Below are 23,077 nucleotides of genomic sequence, written 5' to 3' on the forward strand. Positions count from 1 at the left end.
CACCTAATAATTATCCTGATATTTTCAAAAGTTGGACATTCGAAAAACATTTTTTTAACTTAGCTTATATCGATACCAAAATGGCGTCAAGTTTTCATATTTCGATCGATATACAATTATTGAAGGCTTTGATGTGAGAAACGGAAGTGTCTTGAACTTCTATTATAAAACGAAGGTAACACGAGGTCTTTAGTACAATACCCAATACAATTCAACACAGCTGTCAATATAAATACAAATGTCCGTAGGGTAGGTATTTAGACATTTCTTTACAGATGATGATAAAATTTGTCTACATGTTTCACTTCATCTTAAGGACTTTCCGCTGTACCTCAAAATTATTTGTTTCTATGGGGGTTGCAATAATTACAGATATATTAACTTTAAATCATTCTGCATGGGCACCACTTACTACTATAAAAAACGTATAATAAAGCACATTAACTCCCGAACCATGGCTAATTATTCAAAAGGTAATTTCAGTTCGTAGGCAGTAAAATAACAGGAATCTCATCCCCCATAGCATGTCTTGATGCTTTATTTGGTGAGCTAAGAAAGTAGGGTGATCTTTTAATGTTTCGTTGAAAATGGCCGATATATCACTGGCATAATAAATTAATGGTAAGTGCGTGTCTGCGCATTTGTTTGCGTCTCGTTGAAGCGACGGACGAAAAATTTCTGAACGGGAGAAAATGAGAAACGGAATAGGACTTTAAACAGACATGCTTACTGTGCAATTTATTTCCCTTCGCCCCTTCCATCGCCACACCTTCTACTTCCCCCGTACTAGATTTCAATTTAGATCCATTAAAATGCAAATTAGCACTGAAATTTGTGCTACAAGCGGTTTCCATTCTTCCGCTCTGCCTGTTGACTTTGCGAAGTAGGGTACTGTATCATTATGCGGTAACAAGGCTAGGATTTCCTGCAACGTTTAATTCATTGCGGTCAGAAACTCGACACATTTTAGACAAACATCATTTAAGGCGAAGTGAAACACATCAAGGAACTTAATCGACGTCAATAAAGAAGATTTCTCTAAATGCCTACATTGCCGACGTTCGTTTTTATATTGACAGCTGTGTCGAATTATATTGGGCACTGTACCAAATGGCATACTCCACCTGTCGCTTTCGTACAATAATTATAAAGAAATCGAAATAAAACCCTAGAAATCCTCTGGATTCATGCTTTCTGGTGGCCTATTTGACTGCAGAGGGACCCCCTGCGCCCTCTGTGATTTTCAGGTCAATTAAATTTTCACTCCGAGACCTCGTATTACCATCGTTTTAGCATAGAAGCGCATACAACACTTTTTTTTGTCTTTATCCCGTTCAAATGCGAGTGTATCGATTACCAGAGTGTTCTAAATTGTCGTAAAATTGTCCTGACCCTTTCGTTTCTCATATCCGAGCCTTCGATAATTGTATATTGATCGAAATATGAGAGCTCGACGCCATTTTGGTTCTGGTCTGGGCTGAGTTAAACAATTTTTTTCCAAAAATCCAAATTTTGAATGTGTCAGGACAATTCTTAGATGATCAGGAGTGATGTGCCAAAGTTTCGGACAGTTTGGTCTAATACCCTTAAAAAAAAGTATTGTATTCGAATCAACTGATTTGAAGGGGGGTTTCACGTCACCTTAAGGGATGCCTCTCGATTTTCGAAAACTAACTAGTAGGAGAGAGCGAGGTCAATTGTAAAACGGGCCAATTGTAACAAATGTTATACATTTTTCCTTTAACCCTTTGCGGTCGATGCCGCCACAATGGCGTCATTCGCAAGTCGTCGTAGAAGTCGGTGCCGCCAGCCTGGCGGCATGATGTCATTAATTAATGATCATGAAACAACTTTCCGTAATTTATGCATAGAAAGTAAAAGAAATAAATTTGCTAAATTTCGGAAATTAAGGCCCACGGACATCGGTGGGAAGACGCACATTAATTTGCATACTTAGGGCAAGTTATGTCATCAGGATCCTCGAATGTTGTCTTCAGGCATTCGTCGCAAAGCTATTTCTTGCATAGGGCATGTTGCCGCATATCGACAACCCTATTTTCTTGATAAAGGCTGCGGTACCAGTTCTCGGTCTTCTTTGAGGTACCAGACTTTGTTTTTTTTAAGGTATTTCACTCAATTTATGTTGTGACGTTGTATTTACTGCAACTAGTCATAGTCTATTGTCCATTTTGAGAAAGATCTTTGATTGTGCTATGTTGCACTAGGTCGGGTCTTGTTACCCGTTCGGCGCAATTTACATTTCCAGGTTATTATTTCTAAAACAACAAACCTTTTCAACTAAACTAATGCAACAGTACGTAGATAAAAGTATAAGGTACTACATACCTCCTAGGCAGAGCAGGACTTCACAAAACTTTGTGACAAACAGCTTGAACGCAGCAACCAAATTTTATAAAACTCACTTAGAAATATTTAATAAATATTTATTATTATATTAGAATCTCAGTTTACCATTGACTTGTCCACAGTCCCGGCCCAATACACCCAGTGGACACTTCTTTGTCCTACTAACTGGCAGAGGGAGCCACAAAACATTGCACTTTCGCTATATGGCGAAAAACAAGCATGGGCCTTATTACGTTAAGTTGCCTTAATTATTTTCTTGGGTTGTACCCTTGCCAGTATAGTTACACTCCTAAAGTGTAAACGTAACTTTGGAAGATGTAAGGCAGAAAAACATACATCGAACCACAATATATTTAATATAATTTAGTGGTTATTGCTGGAGCCACGATGGTCAAACTCTCCTAAAGTTGTAGCACGTACAGAAGTTCTTGTCATGGTTACAACAATACGTCTTTACGTGAGAATATGTAAAGGATGCTATGATATCTTACTCAGAGTACGAGATTACCATTCATCGTTACCTAATTCCAATTTGATGAAGAACCATCTTGAAAGACGCTTCCGTAAATGAAATAGAAAACACAGGAGATGTGGCTCTTTCTGGAACAATTTATTCCTCGCCTTGGAAGCTGTTTTCTAGACATCTAGCTCGGCACGGTTTATAGCTCGCTTTCTGCTTTCAAGCTTCGGCCTAATCCCCAGCAATTAGTTGTGATTTATTTCAGCGTGGATGACTCGATGAAAGGAGACTGGATGTCGTCCATCAAGTCGGAACTTCTTGCAGGACGACCATCCACCGCAAGCATTTACCCGGAGGTCGGCACCCTAATGAATCTAGGTCGGAAGCCAGGCTTCATTAAATTGTCCTTTATTAGTTTAAGGCACCACTAAACTGATTTACTAACGGAGTCCGGCGTGTTTATTTTGCGACAATCCGTGTCTCGGCTCCCCCCTAACTTTTGCGATCAGCGTCTCCTTTTTCTCGGGGAATCCGAGGACCTCGTTACGATTATCGCGAAAGATAAACCCGAGGGTTATTGCAATTGTTACATTTACGATGGCAGTCATTGTTAGTTTGGCCATAACGCTTATGACATCCGCTCTTAGAAAGGCCGGCACGGCGGATGCTGCTGCAAACCATCACCGGTATCTCCGAACGACAGATCCGCATGCACTTTGTGAGAATGCACTTCTCGATTTCATTGCCCGACAACAATTGCCGTATTATTCCAATAAACACAAAGTAGGGTAATACACGTAGAGAAGGAGCACAACGTGTTTTATGAGTTCTAATGTCCGCTTTCCCTACACCAAATTCAACGTTGACGTTACGTCTATCTCACGTTTATCAATTAAATCACGTCACACGAAAATAGTAGGCACTTTTTGAGAATGCACTTCTCGATTTCATTGCCCGACAACAATTGTAGTATTATTCCAATAAACACAAAGTAGGGTAATACACGTAGAGAAGTAGCACAACGTGTTTTATGAGTTCTAATGTCCGCCCTTTCTACACCAAATTCAACATTGACGTTACGTCTATCCCACGTTTATCAATTAAATGACGTAATATGCAAATAGTAGGCACTTTTTGAGAATGCACTTCTCGATTTCATTGCCCGACAACAATTGCAGTATTATTCCAATAAACACAAAGTAGGGTAATACACGTAGAGAAGTAGCACAACGTGTTTTATGAGTTCTAATGTCCGCCCTTCCTACACCAAATTCAACGTTGACGTTGCGTCTATCTCACGTTTATCAAATTACCGTTCCAATCGCTTTATATAAAAACGGTAGGCGCGTTATAGGAATTAGCATTGTAAGATCTCGCGTCATACGGTAGTCTACTCTAGAGAAATTAAATTCACATATTTTGGGACTTTTTGGAAGAACGACATTTACGGAGTAACCACCCCTGAACGTCCCGCACCGCTTCTTCATCACAAGATTAGGTTTATATATCCGAAACGATGAAATGGGCACTTGACACCCCCATTTTCGAAGTGCTGTTTCACCGCCTTAAAGTGCTTTTCCGCCGATATAAAAAATACGTATCTTTTATTTCTCAGTCTATGTAAACACATTATAAAGCGAATTAATTCTGCGAGAGACACATGGGATACCTTTTTTGTTAGTTTGATGGATTTTTAAGTGTGTGAATCATTTGTGATGTACGTTCTACTCCCTCCTCCCCATCCCTCCCTCACCTACGCATGTGCACCCTAATGATTACTAAAGTGGCACCACCAAGAATTAAGGGGATATGAAAGTGACACTGCGTATGTGCACCCTAATGTTCACTAAAGTGGCAACACCAAGAATTAAGGGGATATGAAAGTTACAATGCGTATGTGCACCCTAATGTTCACTAGTGGCAACACCAAGAATTAAGGGGATATGAAAGTTACAATGCGTATGTGCACCCTAATGTTCACTAAAGTGGCAACACCAAGAATTAAGGGGATATGAAAGTTACAATGCGTATGTGCACCCTAATGTTCACTAAAGTGGCAACATCAAGAATTAAGGGGATATGAAAGTGACATATGAAACTTTTCTCCGAACTGATTCCACAGAGTCGTTTCAAACTATATAATATGAATATGGAGGCTATAAGAAAGGTCCTGACCCCCATGAAACTTCATTTCTTAAACAGAATTTTCAAAATCATTTTAAAAAAAAGTTGAAATTACATGGCCCTCAAAACCTTCCTCATAGCCTCCATATTCACTTTGTGAAGTTTGAAACGATTCGGGACTCCCAGTTCGGAGAAAAGTTTCATAAGCAAGGCCTTTTTAGAGCCACTTTTACATCACCTTAAATATTAAAAAGTAATTATATTCATAGCGTTAATCCTTTGCATTTGGGAGGCGACTATTAGTTGCCACCGGAAAAGGCTTTGAGTGCATAAAGTTAATTGCTACAGCGGATACGTTTTATTCATAAGGAAGGTCTTTTACATACTCATTGTTGAATGTATTTGAAATTATGATCGTTTGTTATTCTGACGTAATGAGTCCTTTTCACAAACTTGGTGGATTTACCTTTGCTATCTTTAGGTTTTGCAATTTGAATGGCCCCCCGTGTATTTTCGTTATAGATCAACTCGCTCGAAAGGGAAAATATTATAAATAATTTCTATGACTGGTTAAAGTTGGCATTACTCATTCATGAGGTTCAAAAACGACATTCTCTGTCTAATTATCTAATATCTGTCTAATTATTAACGAGCCAGGCTAAACATCGCAGATAGTGAGTAAGGTCAGTGTTTCGTGCCTATATGTATTTGGCGCGAAACTCTACCGAGTTTCTTAATTACTTTTTACGGTGCACAGTGTCTTTTATTCCAATGTACCCATGGAAATTATGAATGGGTGCCACTTGCTTTAATTATTCCTTTGTTTAGGTATTATATCTACATTTTACAACCGGGCTACTGCTACATAGGTTAACAGCAATCGATTTAGTGCGGCCTTGCGTGGCGTTAACCCAGGGTAAAGTAAATGATACTTAAAGTTCAAGTAAATACCCTCATAACGGCATTGATGGCCATAAACATTTTACTATCGCGCAATAGGAAACATTGCGCTACATTTTGCTCATGTGATATCCTGGAACACAGAAAAAGTAAAAGCAACAATGCAAGAAAAAAAAAACGTGATACTCGACTTGTTATTAAAAACCTACATATAATGGCATAATATTTTAAAATGAAATTTAAAACATTTATTTCTTCCAATGTATACAGTCCGTGGCCAATTTATTTGTTACATTATAGCTCTTCTAATTGATTCATATTCAACCCTTATTATTACATGCACATATTTATTTCTTCCTCTTTAAATATTTTTATTTGAATGCGAGCAATACAGAAAGTCAATTTCACCCAGGATGTCTGTAAACTTGTCAAAAAGAAAATCTCTAAAGAAAATACTGCACATGAAACGAAACTAATTGACGCATAAATAAAAGTTTTGGATGATGAGCAATAATTAATTGAATGTTGATGGAAAAAGAAATCAGCCGAAACGTGCTAAGAAGGATACAGGCTATTATCGATCCAAGTGGGGGTTATATTAAACATTAAAACAATTTTGTGGAAATGTTTAACGCATGATTTTTCTTCAATAAATACTTCTAAATACTTCCCATCTTCGTCTGTAATCAAGCTAGACGGATTCGGATAATCTGACATTTCTTTGAAATCTGGATACGGATATAAAATTCAAACCAACCCCTGAAACGATTCGATGCTTATCCCCCTAGTAGCACAGAATAATTTCTAAATATTTCTTTGTAATCTTTGCTAAATATCTGAAGCGACAGATTTTTAAAGATNCTAAAGTAAACGTTTTGCAAATATTTCAAATGTCTGCTAAATATTTACAAAATGTACGATATTCGTTAAATATATAGAAAATATAGGACAAATATTTTGTGCTACTAGGGTCAGCTTGGAAGGGTCCGGAGATTTCAATTTGCAGCAGCCGAAATCGCATGTGCATCTATCTATGAAATGTTCCGTTTTTTTCTTTGCAGGACCTGCACACCATTGACCTGGAAGAATTCAAGTACGGTGGGACCAATATTACTGCCTTCCGATTGGTCGACCCTGAGAAGCCAGAGATCCAGAAGGTGGTTCATGATTGGATTCACGGCGAGGGTCGCTACGGTCGCAAGCTCGACATGGGTCAAGGCACCAATAAGGTAAGGATGGTCTTCCTCCATCAGTTTTCATGGATACCTTCCTTGAAGAGCATCGAAGCGTCCTCGGAGTGCTTTTCCAGCTCGTTCCACCATATGGTTCGCGAGGGACTGACTAAAGTCTTTGTTGGCCAAAGTTTATCTCCCTTTCTGCGTGAAAATCATTTCGTCTTTCTGGATGTTACCAATCACAACCAGAAACAAACGATTCTCATCTTCCACGACAATAACGAATTGGTCGCATGCTCTGATGATTATTAAAATTTTACTGCCTAGAAACCGCGGGGATACAAAAATAATTTGGATTTTTAGGTCGATATGTGAGCGTAATTCGTATAAATTACTGAAAAGAAACAAAAACACCTGACGTCTCAAATTCTGTCGGTCATTTACGAGCGAGATGATTGATTGAATGAAATTACATTAAATTCGTCTAAAGTGATGCATTCACCATGAAGATAAATATCATTTCGTCTTTCGGGATGTTACCAATCACATCCAGAAACAAACGATTCTCATCTTCCACGACAATAACGAATTGGTCGCATGTTCTGCTGATTATTAAAATTTTACCGCCTAGAAACCACGGGGATACAAAAATAATTTTGATTTTTAGGCCGATGCCTATCGACCATGTGAGCGTAATTCGTATAAATTACTAAAAAGAAGAAAAAAAACACCTGACCTCGTCTCAAATTCTGTCGGTCATGATTGATTAAATGAAATTGCATAAAATGCATCTAAAGTGATGCATTCACCATGAAGATGAATACTTGCAGAGTGGAACATTTCAAGTTATTAATAAACTTTATTCGTTGCAACGCAAACAAACGCATAGGATATCTAGGGATTATCCGAATTTCCATTGTGTATTTTGAGCCGACCAATTGTCCCAACTGGAATGGACTACGTCTGGCAAGGGCCGGTTCCAAAATTTCGTCGCTTCCTGTGAAAATCAATATGATACTTTTCCATAGCACCCTGATCTCTTTCATTCAATTTGATGGCGGTTCACCTATCCAAATAACCCGCGGAATTTCAATTTTTTATAAGATAACACAAACGCGGTTATTTTAACTTTCCGTTTTCCTCTTTGTCTACGTCGAAGGCAATCGCTCATGCATCAAACTGAGTTGTCAGTAGAACGACAATAAATATTCGTTTTAGTACTTTATTGAAAGGATCGATTGGTTCTTTGATTCCATTGGATTGAGGAATAAGTTCCCGCGGTTTTAATGTAACGTCACGTAATTAAAACCGCGAAAAATTATTCCTTAATTTAATACGTCAAGTAAGTCTTTTTATCTAGAACTTGGAAAAATAGGTGACTTTTGTGAAACGTTTTAAAAAATGTTCAATAAAAAACCGACCTAAATAACACCGTAATATACAAGATAAATTATGTACAGTGCATATTAATGCACTATAATGCAATATATATTAATATACCAACTTCAAACTTTTCAAACAATAAATACTTAGAAATTTACACTAGTGAGCAGATAAGTAGTTTATACATAATTAGGTAATTGTAACTTCCTAATGTCGTTTTTAAAGTAGGATTTTTTTATTAAAAGGGCAACGGAATTGAATTTTGGTGAAGAACCAGGGTGGTAAATATTTTAAATTAACCACTTGTACACTCGTTGTCCACGGAAGCGACTGTTGAACTTGTTAATTAAAGGTGGACGGTCTTGTACATGTACGAAGTAGCAGTTTCGACGTGCATGTCTGTACCTATTCAACTTTAATCTGGTACAGATGACGGTACCCAAGACCAAAATGTGGTGCACCGCCACCCTGCTGTTTTTAATTATATTCCTGAGGTGGATTACCCCATATAAAACCATTTGCAGAAATATACTCTGAAAATTAATGAGTTATAACGCAAGAAGACAGAAATAGAAATTAATAGCCAAACTTTTTTATCCAAAAGAGTAGTTAGACGAAGGCTATAATTACCTTGCAGTATCAGTAATGAGCTCTAGAAGTAAATACAATACGTTTTTGTTTTTGATTATTCTTGTTTCAGCAAGGCTCTTGTCTTTGTATTTTATGTCTCAAAGAGAATAAAAATGCAGAAGATATTTTAAATGGTGCAAACAGACGTTTTTAATATTTTAATTCTTCTTACTGTTACTAACCATTTGAGTGTCACGCAACGCGATAGTGCTATTCACGTTTTGAGTCAAAAGTACTATTAAAAATTGAATGAAAATTATGCACGTGATCAGTTTTGCTATTGCATGGTTCTTTTCGTAAACATTCGTATTCCGTGAAAATGTGAAAAATATCTAAATCCCAACAAACACACCTCTGGTGTTAATCTCTGCTAAATAGATTTTTATTAATGCAGTGGTAATTTGAGTAACTTTCCGTAATTTCTTTACATAAACAATCGGATACGTTTAATCATAAAAGAACTGAAATCAGCTATATATGTGCCAAGTACCTTGTGTAACTTGTTTCAAACAAACAAGTTCCATTCGGCTTAAAGTCCACATCGGCTTCCCGCTGTTTTAATGTGGGTTGCTTATATAGAGCACATCGCCATTAACACAACAGCCATAAATAAATATTATTATCTGAACTATTAAGAATCGAATGCAAGTCCTTGTAAAAACGCCCACATAAAATGTCAAACCAGTAAATGTAATGGCTGGTGTCCACGTGCAAATAATTTACGACATTCCTTGTTAGAGCAGCATGAATTTGCATGTACATTATCAATAAATTTGCGCACGTTCACTTTCAAAACCGTGTACACTACCCTATTAGAGATATTCATAACATTTTTAGTACATAAGGATGTAGTAGAATTATACATTTAATGTCCTAAAAGTGCATTAGTACATATTCGTTACAAATGAACATACAATTTGGTGACATCGTGTTAAAACCTTGTAAAATTGTGTGGGAAAATGAATACACTTATATTCTAAAATTATGATACATTCTATAAATTTGTTGCACCTATGTTGGAAAATTTAGTATATTGTGTCTGAATAAAACTTCCAAGAAAAATATTATAAAATGATAGTGTCTTTATTATCAAGGTACGATAAGAATTGTCCGAGAGCAGCTCTCGGTGGTTTTCCTTGGACTTGGACACGAGCCATATCACTGTATGCGAGTCCTTTGATTTCAAGTTCGAAGGAAAGAAGCGATAGGAGGAAATCTCTTGGAAACGTCTCCTGAATTCTGGAATTCGTTTTATTACACTCCTCGGCATACCTACTCGGTGTGCTACTTAAAGTTGCATCTTTTCCGTTTGCAATCCCCTTTTTCAGCGGTTTCCTCTCCGGCAAAATCCTTGAGGGTAAAGCAGCAATTAGCATGCTGGCTGAAAAGCAAAAGAATTTCGAGTCGTAGCGCCGTAACGATCCTGCAACCTGCATTTATCTGCACCGCCGCGACATACCTATGCACCAACACGCGCACGGGCACGCGCGTGCAACGCATACGTGGCCACACATCTATTTACAGTTAATTAAGATAAGTGAAATTGTTTTAGCGGCGGAGTTAAATTGCATTTAGGGAGATAAATCGGCAAGCCCAGGCTCGCAAAGCGGTTTATCGGCGGGTGGTAGATCCTCTTTGGCATCTCCTCGCTCATTCCAACTTCGTCAACTCGATATCCACCAACTTCGCCCTTGTCCCAATTGCCTCGCTAAGGAAACGCGTCTTGCTCCACCTGGACCATTCTTATTGCCCCTTTCGGTAAAGACGAGCTAATATTCCCTCATCCGCCTTTCGAGGTAACTATGCCACTGCGAATTCCTATGCGCTGGTATAGTGATTGCCGCCACATCGTTCGAGGCCTACCTGAATAGCTAATAATCCTATCAATCAAAGGAAACGCGTCTTGCTCCACCTGGACCATTCTTATTGCCCTTATGCGCTGGTATAGTGATTGCCGCCACATCGTTCAAGGCTTACCTGAATAGCTAATAATTCAATTAATCAAAGGAAACGCGTCTTGCTCCACCTGGACCATTCTTATTGCCCTTATGCGCTGGTACAGTGATTGCCGCCACATCGTTCAAGACCTACCCGAATAGCTAGTAATTCAATCAATCGAGGGAAACGCGTCTTGCTCCACCTGGACCATTCTTATTGCCCCTTTCGGTAAAGACGAGCTAATATTCCCCCATCCGCCTTTCGAGGTAACTATGCCACTGCGACTCCCTATGCGCTGGTATAGTGATTGCCGCCACATCGTTCAAGGCCTACTCGAATAGCTAGTAATTCAATCAATCGCTAATAGCCTCACGGCGCACTATAAATTAAATTTTCAATTAACTCGATTAGATTTTTCTGCACGACGATGTACTCCGTTACTAAAAATTCATCTCCAATCTCAGCTTCCGAGATAAAGTGCACTTTTCGTTGGAAAGAGGGAGCCTTCGTGGGACGTAACGCACTTGGGTTAGTGCCAAAGATGATAGTGCAGACTCGTAATTGTATTTAAATTCAAAGTACGCATCGTAATTCTTCCCCGATCCATTTCGGTCTTTTGTTAAGGAGAGAGTATAATATACTGGACACCATGGATCCACTTCTCTCGAGGATGTTTTACCCCTAATAGCAAACAATATTGAAACGATATTGGTTAACTGTAATTCATGCAGCGACTAAATATGGCGAGTATTGCTCCAATATTGAAATGTGAATATTTAAATTTATTGACTGGGTATTGTAATGCAATGTGCAGAAACAATGTAGATCCAATCCTACAGACGCATCATTTATGTGCGGGGGTTGTCGACTTTACCTTATAAATAATTTTAATATCAAATATCGTCTATTTATCACCATACATTATTGTTATACAGTCTCTTAGCGACGGTTATGAGACTATAAAAAATAAAACCTTGCGCGATTGATTTATCCTTTCAATAAAGCAGATCCTTCCGGGATTTGGTTCCTTCTTACACAATTGTAAATTCGATTCTCTGTGAATTTCCACTTGAGCATCCGTCGTTTCCGCTCAGGCGAAGTGTCGAAACAGTAGTCATGAGGAATGTAACGTAACTTGTCGGAATACTTGTCTGATAAGGAAGAACAGCTTCGTAAAATAGCCCAAGGAATGGACTGGAGCGAGATGGGACATAAGGATAATCGTGCAAAAGCGAGTGCGTTTTCTTGTAGCGCGAATCGAGGCGTGAGCGAAGTTAGAAATGGAAGGATCAACGAACTTTGAATTTCTTGGAATGTGTCTATGAGACGGGAAAGTACCTTCAGGTACATTGTATCGGCTGCACGTAGAGGTGATCAGGACAATGCCATCGGCATGCTTAAATAGGACATCTAATTCTCTCTACAAAAGAAGGAAACAACTGCTCAGGGATGCATTAGGTGGTACCCATTGTCAATTCACTTGGCTTTTCCTGCACCAGAAGTAATAAAAAGGTCTTATTGAAACAAACTTCTATTAGTTTAGGTGGCATGATAGCTGTGACGTGGAACAATGACTTCCGGATAACTGTATTAAAAAGGATATTCATTATTGTTAACTTTATGCGTGACGTTTTTCTTGTACAACGGCTCTGACTTCACGTACAAGACTTATTCCTTATTGGGACCCGATTCTCGAGTTCATACGATGAACTTTCACATATGAAATTGATATCCTAGTAGCATAGAATAATTTGTAAATATTTCTTTGTAATCTTTGCTAAATATTTCTTTGTAATCTTTGCTAAATATTTCTTTNTTAAAAAATACTTGTATTAAAATGAAACGAAATGCTTTGTATATCTGGTAGAAAAATATTATGACAACACATGGAGCTAATATTATATAAATGTTATGGAGATAATATTCTAAAGTAAACATTTTGCAAATATTTCAAATGTCTGCGAAATATTTACAAAATGTACAATGTTCGTTAGATATATAGAAAATATGGGACAAATATTTTGTGCTACTAGGGTAATTTGTATACGACTTTGAAAAGTTGACTAATAATGCGACTTCGCAATAACGTACATTTTTTAATGCGAATCTATTCGTAGGCGAAAAATTCATATGAACTCGCAAAATAAACGGTATGGTCTAAAAATATATATGTAGTTAAATAGACATAAAAAGGCTGAAATTTAAATTATAGTTTTTTTAATACTCAAATTTTTCAAGTCCCCATTCTCGTTTCTAAAACTGTTCCTGAACAAAAATACACCGAAATGATAATTTTATGAAAAACAGCAACATGGATGGGATGCAACCAGGAATTGAAGAAAAAAAAAATATAAGTCTAACAGACCTGAACACATTTCGCGTTTAAAGAACCCCGACAGGATTGAAGCTGCAAATAGGAAGATCAACGAACTTTGAATTAGTAATAAGATACCTACGAAGGTTTATTGCTTTCTGAGGAATGGCATCAGTTTCACACACACGTTTTCAGGGCTATGAAAATACCTGTATGTAGCAAAGAAATCTTGATATCCGCTGATAAACTTGCGATATAGTGGGACGTGGTTATTCAAGGGTGGATAGACTAATATTTAACATTAACGTCATACAGTTAGGCATTTTCAACCTAACAGTGCCTTTTCTTGCGCTTGAAAATTCTTATAAATCACTAAAGAGTAAATTATTATTATTTTTTCCTTTCATTAGGATCTTAAACCAGATTTACAAGAGATCATCATCAGGAGAGGTTATCTTTTAAAGCAATTTCTATGAAATTTTGAAAACTGAATAGTACATCCTAAAAGCATAATCAGTGGTTAATTGTACATATTACATGTAGTAAATTACGAGGAGCAGCCATAAAAGAACACTTTGTGATTATAATCACTCGATGAAAAAGCAGTCCAACATTTTGAATGAAATTTCGATTTTTAACATTCTGAACTTGACACGAATCTGTTGTATCACGGTAGGTACATGAAAAGTATTTCAACCTGAACATTTATTCTATTTTATTTGCACACATTTTCATGTTATTGCAACTTGGGAGATCAGGAAGCTGGACACGATGCGCTGCGCTAAATGTAATTGCAAATAAGGAAGAAAAGCAAATATATGAATAGCACAAAGAGAACGAGGAAGTGAGGGTAATCAAGGCGGAATTGGATGCCTCTCCTTAGCATGACAATCGAGGCTTGACTTACAAGTAGAATTTGCCATCTAGGTAGCGGGAGGTGTCTAAGAAGCTGTAAATTAGTTGCTACTGAACCACCGGGAGAAAATGTCTAAATCTCATAGCTGGTGGTAACGCTACCATTGAAAAGGATTTATTTCTCTATAAAGATTTTTGCTAACGATTAAGTTAAATTAAAAAATTTGCAGTTTTATTCAGAGTGCATATCATTTTCCACCTGCGAGGCTAAATGAAAAGCAAAGTCTAATTGAATACATAACTGTATCATAAAGATCGAATAATGTACAATTCATCCTGTTAAAAGATATAGTGGTTTTGTAACATTTTTGTTGGATGTCTTATTCAAACTTAAATTTATAAGGTAATATATTATGAATTTGGTGCATAAATGTATTAATTTTTCTGTAGGATTTCACCAAATTATAACGTGATTTTATATAATTATAAATTTATTTAGAAATTTATAATCCTATTTTACTGTACTAATTTGCTTTTAAGTTGACGAATTTTCCGAAAAGTCATCTTTTGGTTATGGCATATAGTTGACAAAAAGAAGACGAAAGGATATCTTATGCATCGAATTTTGGCATCTTTTGGACAAGGACAAAATTGAGACATCTTTTCGTCGGCTTGTATTCAATACTTTTTCGTCGACTTCAGAGGGTAGTTTTCGATAATTTCTTCTTCGTTCTATCACCCTCCCTTTATGAAGGGAGAGTTATTACCTCTCGATGTGTACTCGAAGTGCGGGCACTTGAAATAGTGAAGAGGAATGGCATCAAGACTTAAACGTAAAGACCAATATATTATTAATTTATTATATACGAACTAATTACTATTTGGACCACTTGCGAGAGAGCCACGCTAATGCCATCTTTCGGTCCCGTGGAAACTAATTGGCATAGTAGTTTCACCATCGTGAAAATTATGAGTTTATGTTGGAGTCATATTTCACCAAATTTTGGAATAACATTAAATATATTTTGGTTACAATTTCAATTATTAAACAAAATAGACCGTTTTCCACTTCCTCTATCGGGCATCCAAACAAAGACATCTTCTACTCTACTAGATTTAGCAAAATGTAACACTAGGCATTTTTCATATATCTCTTCATGTCGAAAAGGTAATTGAAAAAAGATACCCCATTTAATTATCAAAAAAGATAATTCATTTTCTCTTTCTGACAACATAATTGTCTCGTTCAATTACATATGGCTAAGGTAACCATATTTATGTCAATAAAATATATCTTTTTCAGTTATAAAAATGTGTTTACTCAGAGCACTTTATTCGAACTTTGATTGATTTTGAATTTATTTCAAGCGTGTAGTCTCTTCGCACTTTTTACCATAAATATTGCCCTTAGCCTTAAAAATTAAAGATTCGAAAAAGTATAACCCTTTTTAGTGTACAAAAGACCGATTTAATAAATACGTGTTATTTTCTTTTTAAGTTAAACCCATCAATAGTAAATTTTTTAAAATGTTAATTAGTTGTCCTAAAATTCTCGCAATTAACTGGAGCTTGATAATGGCTCCGCGTTGCTACGTTTCTTTTGTACGAGCTGTTGAAAGAGATTAGCATGCAATTTCGCTATGTCCATTAAATCTCTGTCCGTAGGTCTGAACGTTTTTCAAACTCTTTTTATTGCAAGTAGAAGCCTTAAAGTCCGGATGCTCGCAAATAAATGCCCAGCGATTCCATTAGTCACTCGAAGGTATAAAACAAATAAGCCGTAGCCATTTTAAACCAAGAAGACTTTCGGAGTGGACTTAGAATTAAATATGAACCTTCTGGAGAGTTAGGTCTATTAACCGTAACTTTTAAAAAGACACCTTACTAGGATATTGTCCTCGTTATGCCAAGTTCATGAAGCTTTTATGCGTCTTGCTCGACCTTTCTTCGCGTTCTCCTTATCAATTATTATTACCATTGTCTGAAGATGTCCGTTGTCTCCTAGCACGAATATTCATTGTTCGTTCGAAAAGTGCAGACGAGCGTCATGAAAAATTTATCTTTCGAACATGATAAATGATTAAGTGGGTTCCAATTATAAGGCGAACACTATTATGTCCTACTATTTGCTGAACCTATGAATAGAAGGAAGATCCTAATCCCTGCGGCTGCAAGTCCAAATAATCTCTATCCATTTAATATAATCATTATATCAATCATGTAGTCGGTAAACATGAACCCTCTCTTGCCTCACCTCATAAAGAAAACATTAATTCAAATTTCCTGTCATAATTTGCTTTCGAGACTTTTGAACATCAGAAATGTTTCCTCGGTTTCTTTTCAACAATTCAAAGAAGCCTTTGATCTTCACGATAAAAAATTAGGCACTGGAAGATTCTGCTAAACGTGTAGTATAATCATTATATCAATCATATAGTCGGTAAACATCAACCCTCTCTTGCCTCCTTTGGCGTCTAATCCTTTCAAACCGCATTCGCTCGTTTGATCCGTGACCCGTTGATAACGATGCCGCGGAAAACGTCTCCAAAGATCGGGATCCAAGTGGGGGAGCTCGAAATTTCACTCCGACGCTGGTGATTTCTCGACTTCAAGACCTCTGCCCTCTGCTTTTACCTCCGGGTCGTCTTCGAATTATCCCAAGAAGCAGCTTCGGTAATTCCCATGGAACTTTACGTAATTCCTAATGATTTTCCGATGCTGCTTCCGTGGAATTTGTCTCTAAGGACGACTGTCCTTCCATGGCTACGTTTCCGAGTAGACATCCTTGGAATTCATTTCCTACGAGACGGAGAACTGGAAAAGGATGTTGAGAAGAGGAAGAGATCAGAATTTTCTACGTTCCACGGGATTTTTCGAAGCAGGGAATAATTGAAATCGAAGTTTCAGCCCTATCTTGAACATGCGTAACGAGAGTACGTTCTCTTAAGATCCTATTTCCCACTTGAATGCTAATCATCGGTTATCAGTTGCACGTTCCACCTCATTTTAACGACGAGTTAATTTTCATTAATCGCCGTTTATATTAACCAGCCAAATTCGATCGTTTAGCTTCGGTTAATCGAGTTTCAACCTAAAAATTGCACAAATACGAGGAAACAGTGTACATTGATTCGGTATAAATTAACCTTCAATGCCACGAATTACCCTTTTAATCAATGGTGCCACGACGTTTATTCATGATTGTTGGTTTATTTTTTATAATTAAGTTGACGTACGTATTACTTCCAGACAATGGGGTAAGAACGTACAATGTGGTTTCTTTTTCCTCTCCAACGTTTTATGCTATATACTGTACTTAAAAAAGTTACCGAGATCGACGTGGATTTCGCTCTAATGCTTGTCTCTTTGGAACTCAAGGAACACTAAAGCTACTTTCCGACTTTTACTCCCTCACTGCTTCCTTAGAATCGGATTTCCCGTAGTGCATTTATAAAACATGAGGTTCTTGCGGGAAACAGAAAATTAATGCTGGATTTGCTATTTGACACTTTGAAACACCCGATGTTTCTCTATCACCTCCAACTTGAAATAGAGAAGTTCTCATTGTTTTCATTGTTCTCAGATCAGACAGATTGCATTTTATTATTGCAAATAAACCCTACAATTAAAACTTTTCATCTTCATTTTAAGCCTCAAAGATCCTAGTGACATGGTTTTGCAACACTTTTATATATTATTCTTTTTATAAATATGATTACAAATATTCAACATGAAATACTAATGAATCGTAACGTATATTATTAGTAGGGTAAGTGCTGCCAACCGTACTATTATCATAATATTTGTACTATTATTTTAGTTCGTTGTAGTATGCATTTTTAGAACAATAATAGCCCGCGAATTGTATAATTATTTCCGTAGAAAATGAAACTATAACTATGGACATTCGATACTAGTAATTGTTTAATATGTCGAATTGCAATTGTTTTCCTCTTTAAATACAGGCAAAAATTGAATTTCAATATTTAAATATTTAAAATTCTTACTTTGTACTATTATTTTAATCCGACTGTATTACAATAAACGTAACTGAAGTTGACAACACTGGGTAGTGTTTTTCGTGGTTTTATATGGTAGAATTCTCTGATAAAACAGCACAAATACTGTAATCACCCTGAGCGGCACTTAGACGATTAAAAAGAACGAGACTTAAAAAAAATTAAAAAAATAAAAATCAGTTGACCATAATCAACAAATCGTGTTTTTAATCAAATTATTTAAATCATCTCAGCCCTGGCTTGATGTAGATAACTAGTCTCGCAAAAAGTCAAACGGTCCACTAGGGAATAATATTCTTAAAAAATAAGAGTTCGTCTTAATACTTCGTTTAAAAGGCGTAAGACGTTTGGTCGAATGTTGCTTGCACGCATTGATGAATTTCGCCCATATGTCGAAAGGGTTCCGTAGTCAAAGGGTCAAAGGTGTATTTCCTAAAGATGCGTTGGTGGACTTCACTTCCAACAAAGGAGGGAAGATAATGGAGAAAGGACTCAGAATTTTGAAATTCCATCTCGACTCGAGAATTTATGTCGTTTTTTTTGGGCTTGTCGATATCTGCCATTCCCAGGATTCTGTGTGTGCCGAAAGATATTCCGAGTATTTAATGTTAATGGTGCAATTCTGAAGATTTAACAGACAAGTGGAACTAGAGAATCGTTTGATTTCAATTTATGGATGAATAATTCAATATTAAGAGTGAAAGGTACTGATCACATGTTTAAATAATGTAATGTCAACATTGGAAATGGCGCAATATGGAAAGAATGAAATATTTAATATTGAAATATCGTTTAAAAGCATTATCGGTGGACGTGCAAGTAACATATATTAAATAGAGTTCCAGGTTTATATTTTAGAAACAGTTAATTGAAAGTTTATTGACAATTTCTTGTTAACTACTTTATAAAATATTATATAACTCCGATCAAGTGATTTTACTTTACAGGCATTTAATTTACGACTAACTCTTTATTGGATTATGAATTAAGAAAAAACGTAATAAATGAGTATGTGTACTTATTTAGCTTGGGTAAATAACAATGAGCTCTATCATACTGTTATCGTATTCAATAAGGTGATCATTTTATCTGTTTCATGTTGCCCTGGATTAGAACAACCTCACCGTATTAAAGGTAAGTTTGAAAAACACTCGGAACAACAATTCTTATTTAAATGACTTTAAGCTAAGTATGTCATTAACATTAAAGTGTAGCTGAAGACATTCCCGAGCAACGTACGTTTTCCTTTGCACTTCTAAATAAGTATTCAACATCGTATAATGAAAACTTTCTTTCAAATAATTGCGAAAATTTAGTTATTCGTTAGCTTAGCGTTTAAATCAGGGGTGTCAAGCCTAACTAATGATACGGCCTCACAAAACCTTAAACTTTCATTATTATTATGTGATTTATAATGACTTGTTAAGTTGTCCAAAAAGTTATTGCAGACTTAACGCTTTGTTTTCAAATTAAGTTGTTTTTTTCTTTAGACCAGCGAAAATCTGAGATCCTAGGTCCCGACCTGGGGTCACTTTCTGTGGAACCGACCATTAGCGTACCTTAATTACAAAAGTAAAATCATTTGAGATGATTTACGTCGGTTGGAAATGTTTTGGTCATATAATTCCCCCATTTTCCGCACAGCGCTGGCATCGTTAGATCAGCGAAAATCTGAGATCCTAGGTCCCGACCTGGGGTCGCTTTCTGTGGAACCGACCATTGGCGTTATGTCTTCTTATACTACTTCATGACCTAAACCTTTCTCGAGAAACGCTCCGTAGAATATTGAACACCGCGTAAAAATCCGCGCAGTAGTTCTTGATATTAGCCCGTCCAAACACGCGGACTTTATTTTATACTACGTAGAGACATGCAGACCATAACAATTCCTGTTCATTCTATGCAACTCGGATAACCGAAAGGTTAGACACCCCTGAGTTAAATATCTGTTCGTTGATAAAAAAAAAATTCAATGCTAGTTCTCGATATTAGCCCGACCAAACACGAGGACTTTATTTTATACTACGTAGAGACTTGCAGACCATAACAATTCCTGTTCATTCTATGCGACTCGGATAACCGAAAGGTTAGACACCCCTGAGTTAAATATCTGTTCGTTGATAAAAAAAAATTCAATGCTGCTGCCTTCGACAGTAGTAACATACAGAGGACGAGAAACGTAACCAAACGCTGAGAATAATGCCAGTTCCATTACTCCGGCTGTTAGTGCGAAACGAGATATCGATGTGCACGATCTATGCAAATGAGCGATACCTGCCATGGTCTACGCACACTCGCAGGTAGAAATCTTCACGTCGACTGAAGTTTATCCGAATAATTATGGGTTTACGACGGAGGGCCCGTTTCCCATTTACGAGCTCGATCTTGATCCTATTGCAGCCAGACTCGTTTGCGTAAATCGATCTGGGATGCCGACTAAACCGAACTCGATCAATTCCCTAACAGGGCCGCGAATGCTGGAATCGTTTCTCAAAATGAACGAAATTCCTCTTAATGACGCCGTTTTATTTCATTTAATACGACACACCTCGGCAAAATGACTCTAAATTGCAAATTGTATAAGAATTTTTTATTCCGCTTATGATTTCCTGGAGATGGCGGTCTTTGCAAAATGGCTACTCTACGTTTGAGTAATTGAGCATTTCCCGGAGAACCGCGTGACATTAAAACAAATGCTCGGATATATTTCCTTCGTTAAACTGGTAAGTCCTCATCTGTGGTAAATGAAAGTTTAAGTCATTCTCGAGAGAGGCAATTCGGCGAAGACAAAAGACGTAGGAAGGGCACAACTGCTGTACTGGTTTGTTAAAAACGTACCAAAATTTCGTTTTTTCGTACGAATTATGAAGGCGTTCATTTTCCAGCTTAAAGTGAAGTGAAACCCTCTTCAAATCAGTCGACTCGAATAAGACACTTTTTTTAAGACCATCGGATCGAACCGTCTGAAACTTTGACACGTGACACGTGATTACCCTGACACTTAAAAAGTTTCGATTATTGATACAAATTTCTTAACTTAGCCCAGACCAGAACCAAAATGGCGTCGAGTTCTCGTATTTCGATCAATATGCAATTATTGAAGGCTCTAATATGTGAAACGTAAGTGGCAGGACAATTGTATGACAATTTAAAACGCTCTGGTAATTTATACCATATTTATACTATATTAACACTACATTTTACTATACTATATTTCATTACACTATATTTTCACTATGTCTACGTATATAAAATTGCATATCCCACTGTTTTGTGTTTAATGGGTAATAATATATGCTTAGAAGTCAGTCCTCGGTTATTTATCTATGCCAAGTACGAGTGGCAGTGAAAGTGTAAAGGAATCGTACAGCATTGTTCAATGGATCAGACATGACATGAAACGGGCAAATCGCTTCTTCAAAGTAATGCCGAACAGCGGCTGACCGTCAAGGAATTAAATTTGCTATGCATCACTCTTCATCGCACTTGTAATCGATCAGCGTTGCACCCAGCTAGGCGTCTATAGCTCAGTTAACAATTAAATCACCGTTCACTTGTCGACGAGTCCCAATTCAATTACAAACGTCGAAATATCACATCGATCCGCGAGTACTAGACACATTCCTCACGTCTTGGTTTTTTGAACCAGTACTTCTGATTTGATTTTTCTCATATCGGTCACGAGAAGACGAGACGTTCTACCTAAAAACGTCAAGAATATGCTTGGCGATCTTTCTACGATATTTTCTGACCAGTCAAATGGGAGATGAGCGAATACTTCCACGGCGAAGTGTTTTAAAGGCAATAATTCTGTTCCAAATGTTCAGAATTTCATCAGAATCTACCTAAACACTTTAAGGGGATGCGAAAGTTGCATACAAGGCGTCGATCGTTCATGAAACTTTTATTCGAACTGAGGGTACCGAATTATTTCAAACTTTCCAACGTGTATATAAAGGCTGTAAGGGAGGTCCTGGCACCCATGAAATTTCATTTTTAATACAACATTTGTAAAATATTTACATACACATTGTTAATCGATTAAAATTTCATGGGTGTCAGGACCTTCCTTGTAGTCTCCGTATTCACCTTGTAAGCTTCGAAACGATTCGATATACCTATTCTGGAAAAAAGTTTCATAAGCGAGATTTTCGTGTCGCCACTTTCACATCACCTTAAGATTAGGTTAAGGTGATGTGAAAGTGGCGACGCGAAGATCTCGCTTATGAAACTTTTTTTTTTTTTATCGAATCGTTTGAAAGCTTACAACGTGAATAGGGAGACTATAAGGAAGGTCCTGAAACTCATGAAATTTCAATTCTTTTCAAATTTGTTTATGGATATTTTAAAAATAGTTTATAAAAATGAAATTTCGCGAATTTCACGGCCTACCTTAGAGTCTCCATATTCACATTTTAAAGTATGAAACGATTTGAGACACCCAGTTCGTAGAAAAGTTTTATGAACGATTCAGTTTTCGGATGCAACTTTCACATTCCCTTAACGGGATACTGAAGTCGATCGGTAGAATCGAATCGATCCAAGGGCCATATAGGTAATGAATGAAAGAAAGACAGCAGGAGATCGATTTTCGAATTCATACGAATTTTAATCGCATGCGAATAAATTCCCATGAAAAATGTTACATTGTTGCGAAGTCGCGTCATTGGTCAACATTTAGAAGTCGTGTATGAAACTGTTAATTTTGCATGCGACAGTTAATTGTATAAACTCGGGAATCGGGTCCCTGTATTCCGGATGTTAGAGCGTCCCGTAAAATGAATTAAAAATGTACTCGCGCGCACTATACTTCGTTATTTTATGTTGAAGTTCAAATAAATTCTAGCCAATCTTTGACGAACATCACATACCACCCTTCTTATTACATTTTTCCATGTCAACATACGTCCAT

At 37.0% G+C, this 23,077-nt stretch overlaps 1 protein-coding gene across 6 annotated transcripts in view; it reads left to right on the forward strand.

Moving 5' to 3' along the window:
* LOC105696114 (glutamate receptor ionotropic, kainate 2) overlaps positions 1-23,077 on the forward strand; it is a 332,137-nt gene that overhangs the window by 269,481 nt on the left and 39,579 nt on the right. For all 6 annotated transcript variants that reach the window (XM_012418304.2, XM_012418303.2, XM_023433910.1 and 3 more), the window contains 2 exons: positions 6,913-7,080; positions 19,279-19,299. In XM_012418304.2, the coding sequence (XP_012273727.1) occupies positions 6,913-7,080; positions 19,279-19,299 (189 nt within the window). The remainder of the gene's footprint in view (positions 1-6,912; positions 7,081-19,278; positions 19,300-23,077) is intronic.

The sequence above is a fragment of the Orussus abietinus genome, unplaced genomic scaffold (assembly GCF_000612105.2).
Source record: "Orussus abietinus isolate OABI.00-Male unplaced genomic scaffold, Oabi_2.0 scaffold51, whole genome shotgun sequence".
Classification (NCBI taxonomy): domain Eukaryota; kingdom Metazoa; phylum Arthropoda; class Insecta; order Hymenoptera; family Orussidae; genus Orussus; species Orussus abietinus.